General features: G+C 43.7%; 1 protein-coding gene across 9 annotated transcripts in view; it reads right to left on the bottom strand.

The window, feature by feature from the left end:
* SYTL3 (synaptotagmin like 3) overlaps positions 1 to 15,300 on the bottom strand; it is a 117,193-nt gene that overhangs the window by 13,355 nt on the left and 88,538 nt on the right. For all 9 annotated transcript variants that reach the window (XM_034963163.3, XM_063605052.1, XM_055114282.2 and 6 more), the window contains one exon: positions 5,789 to 5,967. In XM_034963163.3, coding sequence (XP_034819054.1) covers positions 5,789 to 5,967 — 179 coding nt within the window. The remainder of the gene's footprint in view (positions 1 to 5,788; positions 5,968 to 15,300) is intronic.

Raw genomic sequence — 15,300 nt, 5'->3', positions numbered from 1 at the left:
AAAGACTCTGCTCCTCCCAACCGCTGAGAAGTGGGATTCTGCTGAGTCTAGAGGTCGCACGCAGCATGACAGATGTCTCCATCTGCACTCACCCAGCCCCTGAAATCCAGGCGGAGAGGAAGACATGTCCTGTCCTGTTCTAGGCTGACCCCTCCATACAGGCCCCTATGCTGCCCTTCATGGCTCCTCTGGCAGCCCCAGTGATGGCAATGACCCCCCGCCCCCCACCAGCAGCAGCCCAAGCCCCCTCTCCACAGGCTAGAAACAGGCTCTACTTTCCAAAGTAAAAAATCACAGTGAGCCTCCTCTATCTGTGCCCTTCTTTAGCCCCAGTCTTGGGTCTCTTCTTCCCCTTAGGTTAAGCTTTTTGTGAAAATACTCGAAATCGGCCAGGAGGCCAGGCGCAGAAGCTCACACCTATAATCCCAGCACTTTGGGAGGAGGAAGTGGACGGATCACCTGAGGTCAGGAGTTCCAGACCAGCCTGGCCAGCATGGTGAAACCCTGTCTCTACTAAAAATACAAAAATTAGCCAGGCATGATGCCATGCACCTGTAATCCCAGCTACTCAGGAGGCTGAGGCAGGAGAATCACTTGTACCTGGTAGATGGAGGTTGCAGTGAGCCGAGATCGCGCCACTGCACTCCAGCCTGGGCAATAAAGCAAAATTCCATCTCAAAAAAGAAAAACAAAACAACCCAAAAACTGGCCAGGCACCTGGCTCAGGGAGGATTCCATAAGCCAGGAATTTGAGACCAGCGTGGGCAATACACAGGGAGAACTCATCTCCACGAAAAATTTAAAAGTCAACTGGGTGTGGTGGTGTGCACCTGTAGTCCCAGCCACTCGATGCCCGAAGTTGGAGGATCACCTGAGCCCAGGAGGTCAAGGCTGAAGTGAGCCATGATAACATCACTGCATTCCAGCCTAGACAGCAAAGCAAGACTCTGTCTCAAAAAATCAAACCAAAACAAAAAATCCCTCAAAACTCCATCTCTAATTCTTCACAGTTCATTTACTCTTAAGTTACTGAGCATTACACATTCATGCAATCTCATATATGTAAAACAGAATATATAAAATATACCTATACGGCTGGAAGCATTATAATAAAGTGCACACCCATGTACCCGCCCCCCCAGCTTAGGAAACAGAACATAACCAGTGACTTCCCTATCATAATCCTGCCTGTAACCAGGTAATAACCATATTGGATTTTATATTTATCACCCCCTTGGTTTTCTTTATGGTTTCACCATTTTGATGTGTCTCCTTAAACAATGTACTGCTTAGTTTTCCCTGTTTTTGAACTTTTATATAAATGGGATCATTCTGTATACATTCTTCCATAATTTGCTTCTTTTCACTCAATATTATGTTTGGGATTCATCTATGTTGCTGTAACTGCCGCTCATTCATCTCTAATCCTACGTATCATTCCATTGAATGAATACACAAGTCATTTATCCTGTTGATGAACATTTGTCTTATGCCCTAGTTTTTCCCTCTGCTCATGGTGCACATGTGCAAGCACTTCTCTTGGCATATAACCAGGAGTGATAGGGTATATGCCCCTTCAACTCTTCTAGATGATGCCAAATTACCAATTCAATCTCTTTAATAGATATAGAGTTATTCAGGTTTTCTATTTCATTTCATGTCAGTTTTGGCAATTTGTGTCTCTTGAGAATGTGTCGATTTCATTTCAGCCAGGTGTGGTGGCTCATGCCTGTAATCCCAGCATTTTGGGAGGCCAAGGTGGAAGGATTGCATGAGCCCAGGAGTTTGAGACCAGCTTGGGCAACATAGTGGGACCTCATCACTACTGAAAATTTTTTTTAATTGGCTGGGCACGGTGGTGTGCACCTGTGATCCCAGCTACTTGGGAGGCTAAGGCAGTAGGACCAGTTGAGCTCAGGAGTTTGAGACCAGCCTGGGCAACATAGTGAGACCTCGTTTCTAACAAAAAAAAAAAGAGAAAGAAAAGAAGGTGTTCATTTCATCTAAGTTGTTAAATTTATTAGCACAAAGTTTTACATAATATCCCCTTATTATATATTTTTTCTTTTTTTTTTTTTTTTTTTCCAGACAGAGTCTCACTTGGTTGCCCAGGCTGGAGTACAGTGGCACAATCTTAGCTCACAATCACAGCCCTCCCGGGCTGAGGTGATTCTCCCACCTCAGCCTCCCAAGTAGCTGGGACTACAGGTGTGTGCCACCACACCTGGCTAATTTCTATTTTTTATTATTATTTAATGAGAGGGAGTCTCACTCTGTCACCCAGGCTGGAGTGCAGTGGCATGATCTTGGCTCACTGCAACCTCTGCCTCCTGGGTTCAAACAATTCTCCTGCCTCAGCCTCCTGTGTAGCTGGGATTACAGGCACATGCCACCATGCCTGGCTGATTTTCTCTGTATTTTTAGTAGAGACGGGGTTTCACCATGTTGGCAAGGCTGGTCTTGAACTCCTGACCCTCAGGTGATCCACCCTTCTCGGCTTCCCAAAGTGCTGGGCTTGCAGCCATGAGCCCCCAGCCTGACCCCCTTATTATACTTGAATGTCTGCAAGTGCTGTCATGTTGTCTCTTCTTTCATTCCTATACTGGTATTTGAGTATTCTCTATTTTTTTTTTTTCAGGCGGAGTTTTGCTCTTGTTGCCAAGGCTGGAGTGCAATGGTGTGACCTCAGCTCACCGCAACGTCCACCTCCCTGGTTCAAGGGATTCTCCTGCCTCAGCCTCCCTAGTAGCTGGGATTACAGGTGCCTACCACCATGCCCGGCTAATTTTTGTATTTTTAGTAAAGATGGGGTTTCACCATGTTGGCCAGGCTGTTCTCAAACTCCTGACCTCAGGTGATTCACCTGCCTTGGCCTCCCAGAGTGCTGGGATTATAGTTGTGAGCCACAGCATCCAGCCTTTTTCTAGCATTTTAAGGTGGAGGTTTAAATAATTCATTTTAAGTCTTTTTCTTTTAAATATAAGCACTGCTTTAACTGCATTCCTCAAATTTTGAAATTTAAAAGTCAGGAAATACTTTTGGGGCAAAGACTATTCCAGTTTTCCTGAGGTAGACGGTACAGGAAGAGTAATAATAAAAGCTAAGACTAGAACAATAGGAGAGATTCTGTTACAAAGGAACCACAAGTGCTATAGAAATGTGTACTTAATTTGGTACTAAAGAGCTACTAAAAATTTCAGAGCAGAAGAGAGTTTGATTAAATTAACAATTGATTTCTTTTCCCATCATCACTCTTTAGCTGGTAATTAAAACAGTATGCCAGAAGTTCCCCATGTAAGAAAAAAGAAAGGCAAAACTGAGGCCCCTGCCTTAAACTATATATAGAAAATCAATTCCACTTGTAATGTGAACAGATCTAAGTGTGGGAAAAAAAGAAAACAAAAAACGATAAGAAGAAACCAGAGAACGTATTTAAACCCTTGGGTGCCACAGGAATTCTTCTACAGACACAAAAAGCAGAGAGTTTAAAGGAAAAGCTTGATACATTTGATATTAAACTTTCTACAAGAAAAGTCATAATAAACAAGTTAGAAAACAAGTTACAGCTAGGATGGATAAAATATGTACAATACATATAACTAATAAATAATTTTTAAACCTTTTTAAATTAGGTTTAACAAAAAACCTCTGGTAAATAAATAAAACAATAAACAATCCAATAGAAAAATGGGAGGCCAGGTGCAGTGGCTCATGGCTGTAATCCCAGAGCTTTGGGAGGCTGAGGTGTGAGGATGGCTTGAGCCCAGGAGTTTGAGACCAGCCTTGGCAACAGAACAAAACCCTGTCTCTACAAAAATAAGTTAAAAAATCTAGCTGGAAAAAAAAAGTTACAAGTTTAGCCTCCTACATAGCTGAGACTACAGGCATGTGCCTCCCAGCTACTCAGGAGGCTAAGGCAGGGAGATCGCTTGAGCCCGCAGTGAACTGTGATTGTGCCATTGCACTCCACTCCTGTAGTCCCAGCTACTCAGGAGGCTGAAGTGAGAGGATTCCTTGAGCCTACTAGGACTTTGAGGCTGCAGTGAGCTATAGTGGCACCACTGCGCTCCAAGCTGGGTGACAAAGCAAGACCCTGTCTCTTAAAAAAAAATTAATTTTAATTAACTTTTAAAAAGAAAAATGGGCAAAAGATATGAATAGAAAACTCACAAAAGAATAAGCCTGGCCAGGCACAGTGGTTCATGCCTGTAATCCCAGCACTCTGGGAGGCCAAGGCGGGTGGATCACTTCAGGTCAGGAGTTCAAGACCAGCCTGGCCAACACGGGGAAACCCCGTCTCTACTAAAGATACAAAAATTAGCCAGGTGTGGTGGCAGGCACCTGTAATCCCAGCTACTCAGGAGGCTGAGGCAGGAGAATTGCTTGAACCCAGGAGGCAGAGGTTGCAGTGAGCTGACATTGTGCCAATACACTCCAGCCTGGGCAACAGAGCAAGACTCCGTCTCAAAAAAATAAAATAAAATAAACCTAAGTGGCAAATGCATATATAAAAAGTGGCTCAAAAGGCTGGGCTCACACCTGTAATCTCAGCATTTTGGGAGGCTGAGGTGGGAGAACTGCTTGAGTCCGAGAGTTCAAGATCAGGTTGAGCAACATAGTGAGACCCTGTCTCTCTTTTTTTTTTTTTTTAAACAAGTTGCTCATCTTTGTTAGTAATAAGGGAAATGCACATTAAAATAATAGTGCTGGCCGGGTGTGGTGGCTCATGCCTGTAATCCCAGCACTTTGGGAGGCCAAGGTGGGTGGATCACGAGGTCAGGAATTCGAGACCAGCCTGGCCAATATGGTGAAACCCCGTCTCTACTAAAAATACAAAAATTAGCTGGGCGTGGTGGTGTGTGCCTGTAGTCCCAGATGCTCAGGAGACTGAGGCAGGAGAATCACTTGAACCCGGGAGGCGGAGGTTGCAGTGAGCCGAGATTGTGCCACCGCACTCCAGTCTGGGTGACAGAGCAAGACTCCACCTCAAAATAATAATATTATTATTATTATTATTATAATGGTGCCACACCTTTTCATATCTGTCAGTGAGAATAACATTTTAAATCTCTTTATGGATTGTGTGAGTCAAGATTTTAATTTTGTATTTCCTGCGTGGAAAGCCAAATTTTTCAACATCATTTATTGAAGTCCACTTTTCCCCACTGATCTGTAATAGCTCCACAACTGAATGTTTATGTCCACCCCGCTCACCAATTCATAGTTGAAGCCTGACCTACAATGTGATGGTATTAGGAGGTAGGGTCTCTGGGAAGTGATTAGGTCATGAGGGTGCAGCCCTCATGAACAAGATTAGTGCCCTCGTAAAAGAGGCCCGAGAGAGCTGCCTCGTCCCTTCTACCATGTGGGGACACGAGAAAACAGTCATCTAAGAACCAGAAAGGGGGCCCTCACTAGATACCAAATCTACCAGCAGCTTGAGCTTTGACTTCCCAGCCTCCAGAACTGTGAGATATGTATTTGTCTTGTTTATAAGCCACCTGGTCTATGGTATTCTGTCACAGCAGCCGAAATGGACTAAGACACTCCTTGATCATGTAAGTTTTCATATACACTAAGGTCTGTATCTGGACTTTTGATTCTACTGTCCTGACTTGTTCTGTCCTTGTATCAATGACACATTGTTTGCATTGCTACAGCTTTATAATAATTCTTGAAGTGAGCCTTTTCATTTTTTTTTTAATAATTGTCTTGGTTATTCTTAGACTTTTTCATATACATTTTGGAATCAATATGTCTTATGTTAAACTTAAAAAAAACAACTTACGGATTGCACTTTTTCTTCTTTTCTTCTCCATAGGCAAGGTTCTTACAGGCCTTGATGCGTATTTCTAAAGAATGGGTTTTGAAGCAATAACGAATGGCAAATTCTATTTCTCCAGTGACATTAGCATTGTCAAAATTGCCCATCTCTGTACAGGTGCTATCAATGCTAATTAAACTTCCCTGAAATCAAGAATAACAGATATAATAAGTTACTTCAGTTAATTCATTTTTTTGATGTTCTGGTTTCAAGACAGCACATAAATAAAAACTCATACAGCATGTATCCTGACTCACATTAAGTTAATAATGCACCAGCTTGTACTTTGCCAAAATAAGTTGCCACATGTTCTATCTCAAGGAGATAGAGAATCCTCAGAAGGCCCTCTCTTGCCTAGATACAGTTTTTGCCTAGCAATAAAGGTTACACGATCTCATTCTTTAACACAAATTGCTTGGAGCGAAATGGACTAGCTCCTATGCAATTCTGCAAGATCACTCCCAGGAGGCCAAGATAATATCCGTGGCAGGACAGCTATGCGGAAAGCGGCACAGTCTGGGGCTAAGTGGCTGCGACTGGGAATCAGATAGACCTGGACTCAAATGCTAGTGCTGCCACTCATTAGCTGTGGCAAAGTCTAACTGGAAAAAACCATACTGATCTCACAGGGCTATGGTGAGGAATAAATAGAATAAAGCAAGTAAAGTGTGCACCCAATGGTAACAGTAAATTGTATCTAAATTTTTCTGGTTACCTAAAATGAAAAATAAAACTATCATCACAGTCTAGGGTACTCCAAGCTTATACGATGTAGATAAGAAGAGGCTAATGAATGTTATTAATTAGCACAAAATTCCTGGGCCTAAAAGATACAATCAGCCACCTTATCACTATTAAACGTGCTTAAATACTTTGCATGCAACCAATCTCTGTGCTGCCTTTATAGGAAGAGAAGCCTAACTGATTTCTACTTCCAATTCCCAACTAGCTCCTCCACACTATAAAACATCCTGAAAAGAAACTAAGAAACAAGCATGGGAGTGCCGGGTGCGGTGGCTCACGCCTGTAATCCCAGCACTTCGGGAGGCCGAGGCAGGCGGATCACAAGGTCAGGAGATCGAGACCATCCTGGCTAACAAGGTGAAACCCCGTCTCTACTAAAAATACAAAAAAAGAAAAAAAAAATTAGCCAGGCATGGTGGCGTCCCAGCTACTCCAGAGGCTGAGGCAGGAGAATGGCGTGAACCCGGGAGGCGGAGCTTGCAGTGAGTGGAGAGCGCCCCACTGCACTCCAGTCTGGGCGACTGAGCAAGACTCCGTCTAAAAAAAAAAAAAAAAGAAAAGAAAAAGAAAAAAAGAAACAAGCCTGGGGGCAGAAAGTCAGAACCACAAGGGAAAGATAAAATCGAAAAAAAAACAACTGACACCAGGTGCAGTGGCTCACCCTTGTAATCCCAGCACTTTGGGAGGCCAAGGAGGATGGATCACTGGAGGTCAGGAGTTCAAGACCAGCCTGGCCAACATGGTGAAACCCCATCTCTACTAAAATACAAAAATTAGCCAGGCAAGTGGCACGTACCTGTAATCCCAGCTACTTGGGAGGCTGAGGCATAAGAATTGCTTTAACCTGGGAGGCGGAGGTTGCAGTGAACTGAGATTGCATCACTGCACTCCAGCCTGGGCGTCAGAGTGAGGCCCCATCTCAAAACAAACAAATAAACAAAAAACAATACCAACAAGTCATCAGACAGGCTGGAACCTTGAACTGATGAATGCCAAGAACAAAACAAGCTTCACCACATCCAGTCACTGGCTCTGAAAAATCTCACCTGCAAGCACCATTCCACTGTTAAAATGGAAAACAATGTAAAATTTTTACACACTCAAAAAGGCACAGGCCAGGCACAGTGGCTCATGCCTGTAATCCCAGCACTTTGGGAGGCAGAGGCAGGCAGATCACTTGAAGTCAGGAGGTTGAGACCGGCCTGGCCAACATGGTAAAACCCCATCTCTACCAAAAAAAAAAAAAAAAAGCATGGACTGGTGCACCAGCATGAGTGAGTGAGGTATGAGAAGTGAAGATAGAAGAGAATGGATAGAGGAGCTTGGCAAAAGGTGTGAGCAGCCTGAGAGAAGAACCAGGTAGATGAACGGAGAGGCTAATGAATAATAACAGCATTTGTCATGGGACTCAGCTTCAGGCTATGTCAGACTAAATGGTGTTACACACACTTTTCTGCTGAGAACAATTAGAAAGCTGAATTAAACAACCAAACTATTTCAAGACATTGTAGAGCTGCCAAGACCACCAGGATGCAAGGGACCAAGATGCTGAGGAGAAGCACATGGAAGTAAGCCTGACATCCGGAGCTGCCTTTCACTTCAAGGCATAGGTCCCTGTGTAAGCAACACAGGACTTCTGATTCTATTCTACTGACCTGCTTGACTCTCCTTGCATCAGGAGCACATTGAATTATTACCGCTGCACGTCCAAGGGCTGGACGGCCAAGATGTCAATCGAAATGAAATGGCAAAGAAACTCAGAAGCTGAGCAGAGTTTTCAGCAGTCTAACGGGACTGGGGGGCAAAATCAGCATTCAAGGCTACGAAGTCATGGGGAACCTGAGGAGCTAAGGTCCCAGAGACAGGGCAAATCCACGAGTACCCAGATGCTGCCTTTTCCTCAAGGCGTTTGCTGAACTGGAAGCTGTGGCTGAGGGGCCGAGAAGCTTAAGAATGTTTCCAGCTGGCTGGACGCAGTGGCTCACACCTGTAATCCCAGCACTTTGGGAGGCCGAGGCGGGCAGATCATGAGGTCAGCAGATCTAGACTATCCTGGCTAGCACAGTGAAACCCCATCTCTACTAAAAATAAAAAAATTAGCTGGGCATGGTAGCACACACCTGTAGTCCCAGCTACTCAGGAGGCTGAGGCAGGAGAATCACTTGAATCCAGGAGGCGGAGGTTGCAGTGAGCCAAGATCGCACCACTGCACTCCAGCTTGAGTGATAGAGCGAGACTCCATCTCAAAAAAAAAAAAAAAAAAAAAAAAAATGCTTCCAGCAGTTTCATCTTACTAGAGAGGAAAAAACTGGCCTTCAGGCTTATCACAGGGAAGGGGCTTGGTAAATATCCAGACCTTCAGCTGGGATCCTCCAAAGACTTCCTTACTAGGAGGAAGAGTCATCTGGAAATGGACCTGTCTTCATCAATGGAAACCCAGTTTTGAATCAGCTCAGCCCCAGACTAGATAAAGATTCTTTGCCTCCACTCTGTGTGTTAAGAGCAAAAGTAAATTCTCTATGAAGCATAATAAAAGTGCAAAAATAATTGCAGTTTTTGCATTGTTGGAATTTGCCATTTGATATTGGAATACATTCTTGAATAAATGTGGTTATGTTATACATCATTTTAATGGGCATTTCTCGCTTTTTTTTTTTTTGCTAATAATGGATTATTTGCGTTTATGTTTATTTTAGACCATGGAAATGATGTTAGACAAAAAGCAAATTTGAGCAGTTTTCTTATTCGAGTTCAAAATGGATCATAAAGCAGCAGAGACAATCCGCAACATCCACAATGCATTTGGCCCAGCAAAACATACAGTGCAGTGGGGGCTCAAGAAATTTTGCAAAGGCGATGAGAACCTTGAAGATGAGGAGTGTAGTGGCGACCATCGGAAGATGACAACAACCAATTGAGAGCAATCATCGAAGCTGCTCCCACAACTACACGAGAAGTTGCTGAATAACTCAACACTGACCATTCTATGATTGTTCGGCCTTGGAAGCAAATTGGAAAGGTGAAAAAGCTCGATAAGTGGGTGCCTCATGAGCTGAGTAAAAGTCAAAAAAATCATCATTTTGAAGGGTTGTCTTCTCTTATTCTGCACAACAACAAACCATTTCTCAATCAGATTGTGATGTGTGACAAAAAGTAGATTTTATATGACAACCAGCAATGACCAGCTTAGTGGTTGGACTGAGAAGAAACTCCAAAGCACTTCCCAAAGCCAAACTTGCACCAAAGGTCCTGGTCACTGTTTGGTGGTCTGCTGTCAGTCTGATCCACCACAGTTTTCTGAATCCCAGCGAAACCATTACATCTGAGAAGTATGCTCAACAAATTGATGAGATGCACCAAAAATTGAAACGCCTGCAGCCAGCATTGATCAACAGAAGGAGCCCAATTCTTCTCCATGACAACGCCCTACTGCATGTCACACAACCAACAATTCAAAAGTTGAACAAGGCCAGACATGGTGGCTCACGCTTGTAGTCCCAGCACTTTGGGAGGCCAAGGCAGGTGGATCACCTGAGGTCAGGAGTTCGAGACCAGCTGGCCAACATGGTGAAACCCTGTCTCTACTAAAAACACAAAAATTAGCTGAACACGGTGGTGCACACCTGTGTAATCCCAGCTACTTGGGAGGCTGAGGCAGGAGAATCACTTGAACCTAGGAGGCAGAAGTTGCAGTGAGCTGAGATAGCACCACTGCACTCCAGCCTGGGCAACAGAGCGAGACTCCATCTCAAAGCAAAAAACAAAAACAAAAGTTGAACAAATCAGGCTACAAAGTTTTGCCTCATCCGCCATATTCACTTGACCTCTTGCCAACAGACTACTACTTCTTCAAGCATCGTGAGAACTTTGTGCAGGGAAAACACAACCAGAAGGATGCAGAAAATGCTTTCCAAGAGTTCATTGAATCCCAAAGCACAGATTTTTATGGTACAGGAATAAACAAACTCATTTCTCTTTGGCAAAAATGTGTTGATTGTAATGGATCCTACTTTTATTAATAAAGATGTGTTTGAGCCAAGTTATAATTATATAAAATTCACGGTCCAACCACAAGGACTTTTCTAGCAACCTAATATTTTTGAATCTCAAATTATCCCAGTTTTTCATACTCAATGTCCAGCATTCAGTAAGAAATTGCCATGCATATCAGGACTAAAAAGTAAGCAAGTGTCCCAGTTTCCTTAGGACTAAGGAATTTCCTGGGATGCAAGACTTGAACTGCTAAAACCAGGCGAGTCCTGAGTAAACTGGGATGGTTGGTCATCCTAAGTCTAAGATCCAAGAGTAAGTGACCAAAAACAAAGAGGAAAAAATGCACAATAAAAATAGACTCATGGGTGATCCTGATACTGGCACTGAAAGATATAAACTTTAAAATAACTGTAACTAATATGTTCAAGAAAAGATACGAAAAGAATATATTTCTCCAGAGAACCAGAATATATAATAAAGAATCAAATAGAAATTTCTCCAGAGGACTAGAATTTATAATAATTAATCAAATAGAAATTAAGGCCTTGGCTGGGCATGGTGGCTCACACCTGCAATCCCAACACTTTGGGAGACCGAAGCAGGCAGATCATCTGAGGTCAGGAATTTGAGACTAGCCTGGCCAACATGGTGAAACCTGAATCTACTAAAAATACAAAAATTAGCCTGGTGTGATGGTGCACACCTATAATCCCAGCTACTCAGGAGGATGAGGCAGGAGAATTGCTTGAACCCAGGAAGCAGATGTTGCAGTGAGCCGAGATCACACCACTGCCCTCCAGCCTAGGTGACAGAGTGAGACTTCAACTCAAAAAAAAAAAAAAAAAAAAAGTAAGTTGCCTAAAAAGTAAGGCAACTGAAATGAAGAACTCCACAAATTAAATTAACATAAGATCAGACTAAGCTGAAGGGAGGACTGGTAAACTGGAAGATGGGTCAATGGAAAATATTTGGAGTGAAGCACAGAGGAGAAAAAATGAATGAAAAATAAAGAGTATAAGAGACATACAGTGCCAAATACCATGGTTCATGCCTGTAACCCCAGTGCTTTGGGAGGCCAAGGTGGGAGGACTGCTTGAGGCCAGGAGTTCATGACCAGTCTGCACAACATAGTGAGTGGGTGCTCCTGCTAAGCCCAAGAGTTCTGGGATGCAGTGAGCTAGGGCTGTGCCACTGCATTCCAGCCTGGGAAATAGAATGAGACCCCCATCTCAGAAAGATGGGAGAGGGAGAGAAAGAGACAGAGAGACATAGAGGGAGAGAGACATACAGGACATAATGAAAAAGTATATGTTTGGACTCTCATATAGAGAAAAATCGGGCAGAAGGTATATTTGAAGAGATAATGGTTAAGAATTTCTAAAGACTAACAAGAGACAATAAACCACAGATTTAAGAGGAAAAATATTTTTTAAAAAAACTATACATAGGTACATCATAATAAAATTGCTTAAAATCAAAGACAAAGAGAAAATCTTAATGGTAGAGAAAAAAGGATCTGTTACCTATGATAGAATCAACAGTAAGATTTAACCATTTTACTGCCCACCAGAAATGATAGAAGCCAGACTTGTTTAATCCAAAAAGAATGATGAAAAGAAGGGGATAGAGACAGTAACACAGGAGGAAAAAGTAGTTACAATAAACTAGAACAGATTACATACTACAAAAAAAGTCAATGACTGGATTTTTAAAAACATCTGACTGTGCTATTTAGATGAGACACAGCTGAAATATGAATGTACAGAAGGGCAGGAAGAGACGGCGCCTTCTTTTGCAGGGAGCCAGACAGGGAGGGCTGTGTGAGCGGGAGGGGAAAGGTGGGAATGCCAAGTGCAGACAACTAATAAAAGCTTAGCTGAGGGGCTAGGCGCAGTGGCTCACGCCTGTAATCCCAGCACTTTGGGAGGCCAAGGCAGGTGGATCACTAGAGATCAAGAGTTCGAGACCAGCCTGGCCAACATGGCGAAACCCTGTCTCCACTAAAAATACAAAAATTAGCTGGGCACGGTGGCACACACCTGTCATCTCAGCTACTTGGTAGGCTGAGGTGGGAGAATCACTTGAACCCGGGAGGTGGAGGTTGCAGTGAGCTGAGATAGCACCACTGTACTCCAGCCTGGGCAGCTGAGCGAGACTCTATCTCAAAACAAAACAAAACAAAATAAAAAGATTAGCTGAGGTGGGGAGAGAAAAGTGGTAGCTGGAGGGGAATGGAAGGTTTAGTGAAGGTGTTTTATTACAGGAGACTTGAATGTGTTTCAGGGTCCAGGTAAGTAGAGGCTGAATGCGTAAGAGAGAGGAAGGACAAGTAATAGAATAAGGAACAGAGAAGGCAGGGGAGGGCAGGATCCCAAGTATTGCTGCAGGCATCAGCTTCTTCTATTGCGGGTGGGGAAAGGAGAGTCACTTGGGTGCAAATGCGGTTGGTTAATTTTGGTATCAGGAGGATTGGGAAATTTCAAACTGATTCTTTTCTTTCTTGGTAGAGTAAAAAGGGAGATTTGAGAGTGAGGAGGAAGAGCAGGTTTGAAAAGACTGGAGGAGGTGTGAAATGTTTGTTGTGGAGAGCAAAAAAACTGTGTTAATCAGGCAAAGACATCAGGATTGCTGGGCAGTGCTGGGCACAGTGGACTTGGGAACACAACAGGGCAGACCTAATCTCCAGCATGCAGGTGTGAGTGTCCTGGGGTTAGGGCTGCCCTGCCATGCACTTTGCTCCTTGGGTGTGCAGCTGTTGGTGTGCAGGTAGAAAGAAAGGGCACAGCTGGGCTTGTCCAGGTTGGCACCCAGAATTATAAAGCATCCAGGAAGCATTGTCATTACTCATCATTTTATAAGTAGATAAACGAAGGTCAAGGCAGGTTGAGTCATGCCCCAAATTGCATCACACATCAGAAGCGGACCTGGAAGTGGACCAGGGCTCCTAAATCTCTGGGCCATAATGTATGCTCATGTCTCTGAGTAGTTCAGCCGCTGTGTCTGCTGAGCAGGGACGGGGAGGATACACCCTCATAATGAAAGGAGAGCAGAGCACGTCCATCCATCAAATGCGTTCCTTCCCAGGCGACTCATGGCTCCACCACCATCGCCCTGGCAGGGCTCCTGGTTCTGCTCTCTCTGGAGCCAGAACAGAGCCTTTGAGCAGGTTACAAGCTGAATGCAGCAAATGGAGTCAACCAAAAGATTCTGGCCCAGAAGAGCAACCCAAAACTCAGCCTGACTTTTATTAAAGCCATTGGCACAGTCTGGGTTTGAAAGAAAGTCAATCTGGGTAACGGCAAAGGAAAAACTCAAGGCAGGCAGGGAGCCTTCTGCCAGTGACTTTCTCTGAAGGTCACAAATGTATCTCCTGTAACTGCAAGCTAAGTTTCATGCCCTTTTATTTCACAAGGGCAGAAAACTCAGAGTCAACCGAAGCCACAGCTAAATTAAAAATAATAAATCCTGATAAGAACACACTGAGAACATTTTTGCAAAGTGGGTAAGATGGTGAGTGATGAGGCCACACAGCAGCCTTCCAGTGCCTGGCCCTGACACTTAGTGGCTGTGTGATCTTGACCAATTGTCTTACCCTCCAGAGCCTCAGCTTCCTCATCTGTAAAATGGGGATCTATTTCATAGGGTCATGGTGAGGTTCAATTAATTAACACACGGAAAAAGACTTAGAACCATGCCTATGCATGGTAAGCTTAGTGATTATCAGCCTTTTAAAAATGCCACAAAATGTGGATGCCCTTTGTAAGCTAAGCAAATCATTTGATTTTTCGTTGTTTTTTTTTTTTGCCATGAAATGTATAACAAGAGAGTACATATAACATATAGGATTAAACAATTATAAAATTAACATCCACACGCCCACTCTCAGCTTAAGAAAAATAACATCGCCAGGACTTCAGAAGTGCCCCAGAACTCCTCCTCCCTTATCAAATCCCCTCTCATTCCTGTCTCCAGGAAACACTATTTCAAACTGTCTGTTAATCATCCTTGATTTTGATGTTTGGTTTTTTTTAATTTTTTTTTTTTTTTTTTTTGAGACAGAGTCTCGCTCTTGTCACCCAGGCTGGAGTACAATGGCACGATCTTGGCTCACTGCCACCTCTACTTCCCAGGTTCAAGCAATTCTCCTGCCTCAGCCTCCCAAGTAGGTGGGATTACAGGCACCTGCCACCATGCCTGGCTAATGTTTGTATTTTCCGTAGAATGGGGTTTCACCATGTTGGTCAGGCTGGTCTCAAACTCCTGACCTCAGGTGATCTGCCTGCCTTGGCCTCCCAAAGTGCTGGGATTACAGGCATAAGCTACTGCATCCAGCCAATGGTTTTATTATATATGAATATATCCCCCAAACAATCTACTGTTTAGTTTTACCTGATTTTGAAATTTATACAGTTAGAATAATACTGTGTGCACATTCTCCATAATTTAACTTTCTCTTGACATTTTGGTTGTTGACAGTTTTTCTTTTTTTTTTTTTTTGAGACAGGAGTCTCCCTTTGTCGCCCAGGCTGGAGTGCAGTGGCGTGATCTTGGCTCACTGCAAACTCTGCCTCCCGGGTTCACGCCATTCTCCTGCCTCAGCCTCCCGAGTAGCTGGGATTACAGGCACCCGCCACAACGCCCGGATAATTTTTTGTATTTTTAATAGAGATGTGGTTTCGCTATGTTGGCCAGAATGGTCTCGAACTCCTGACCTTGTGATCTACCCGCCTTGACCTCCC

This window comes from Pan paniscus, chromosome 5 (assembly GCF_029289425.2).
Source record: "Pan paniscus chromosome 5, NHGRI_mPanPan1-v2.0_pri, whole genome shotgun sequence".
Taxonomy (NCBI): Eukaryota; Metazoa; Chordata; class Mammalia; order Primates; family Hominidae; genus Pan; species Pan paniscus.
Note: the sequence above shows the minus strand (reverse complement) of the source record. Positions and strands in the feature narration are given on the sequence as shown.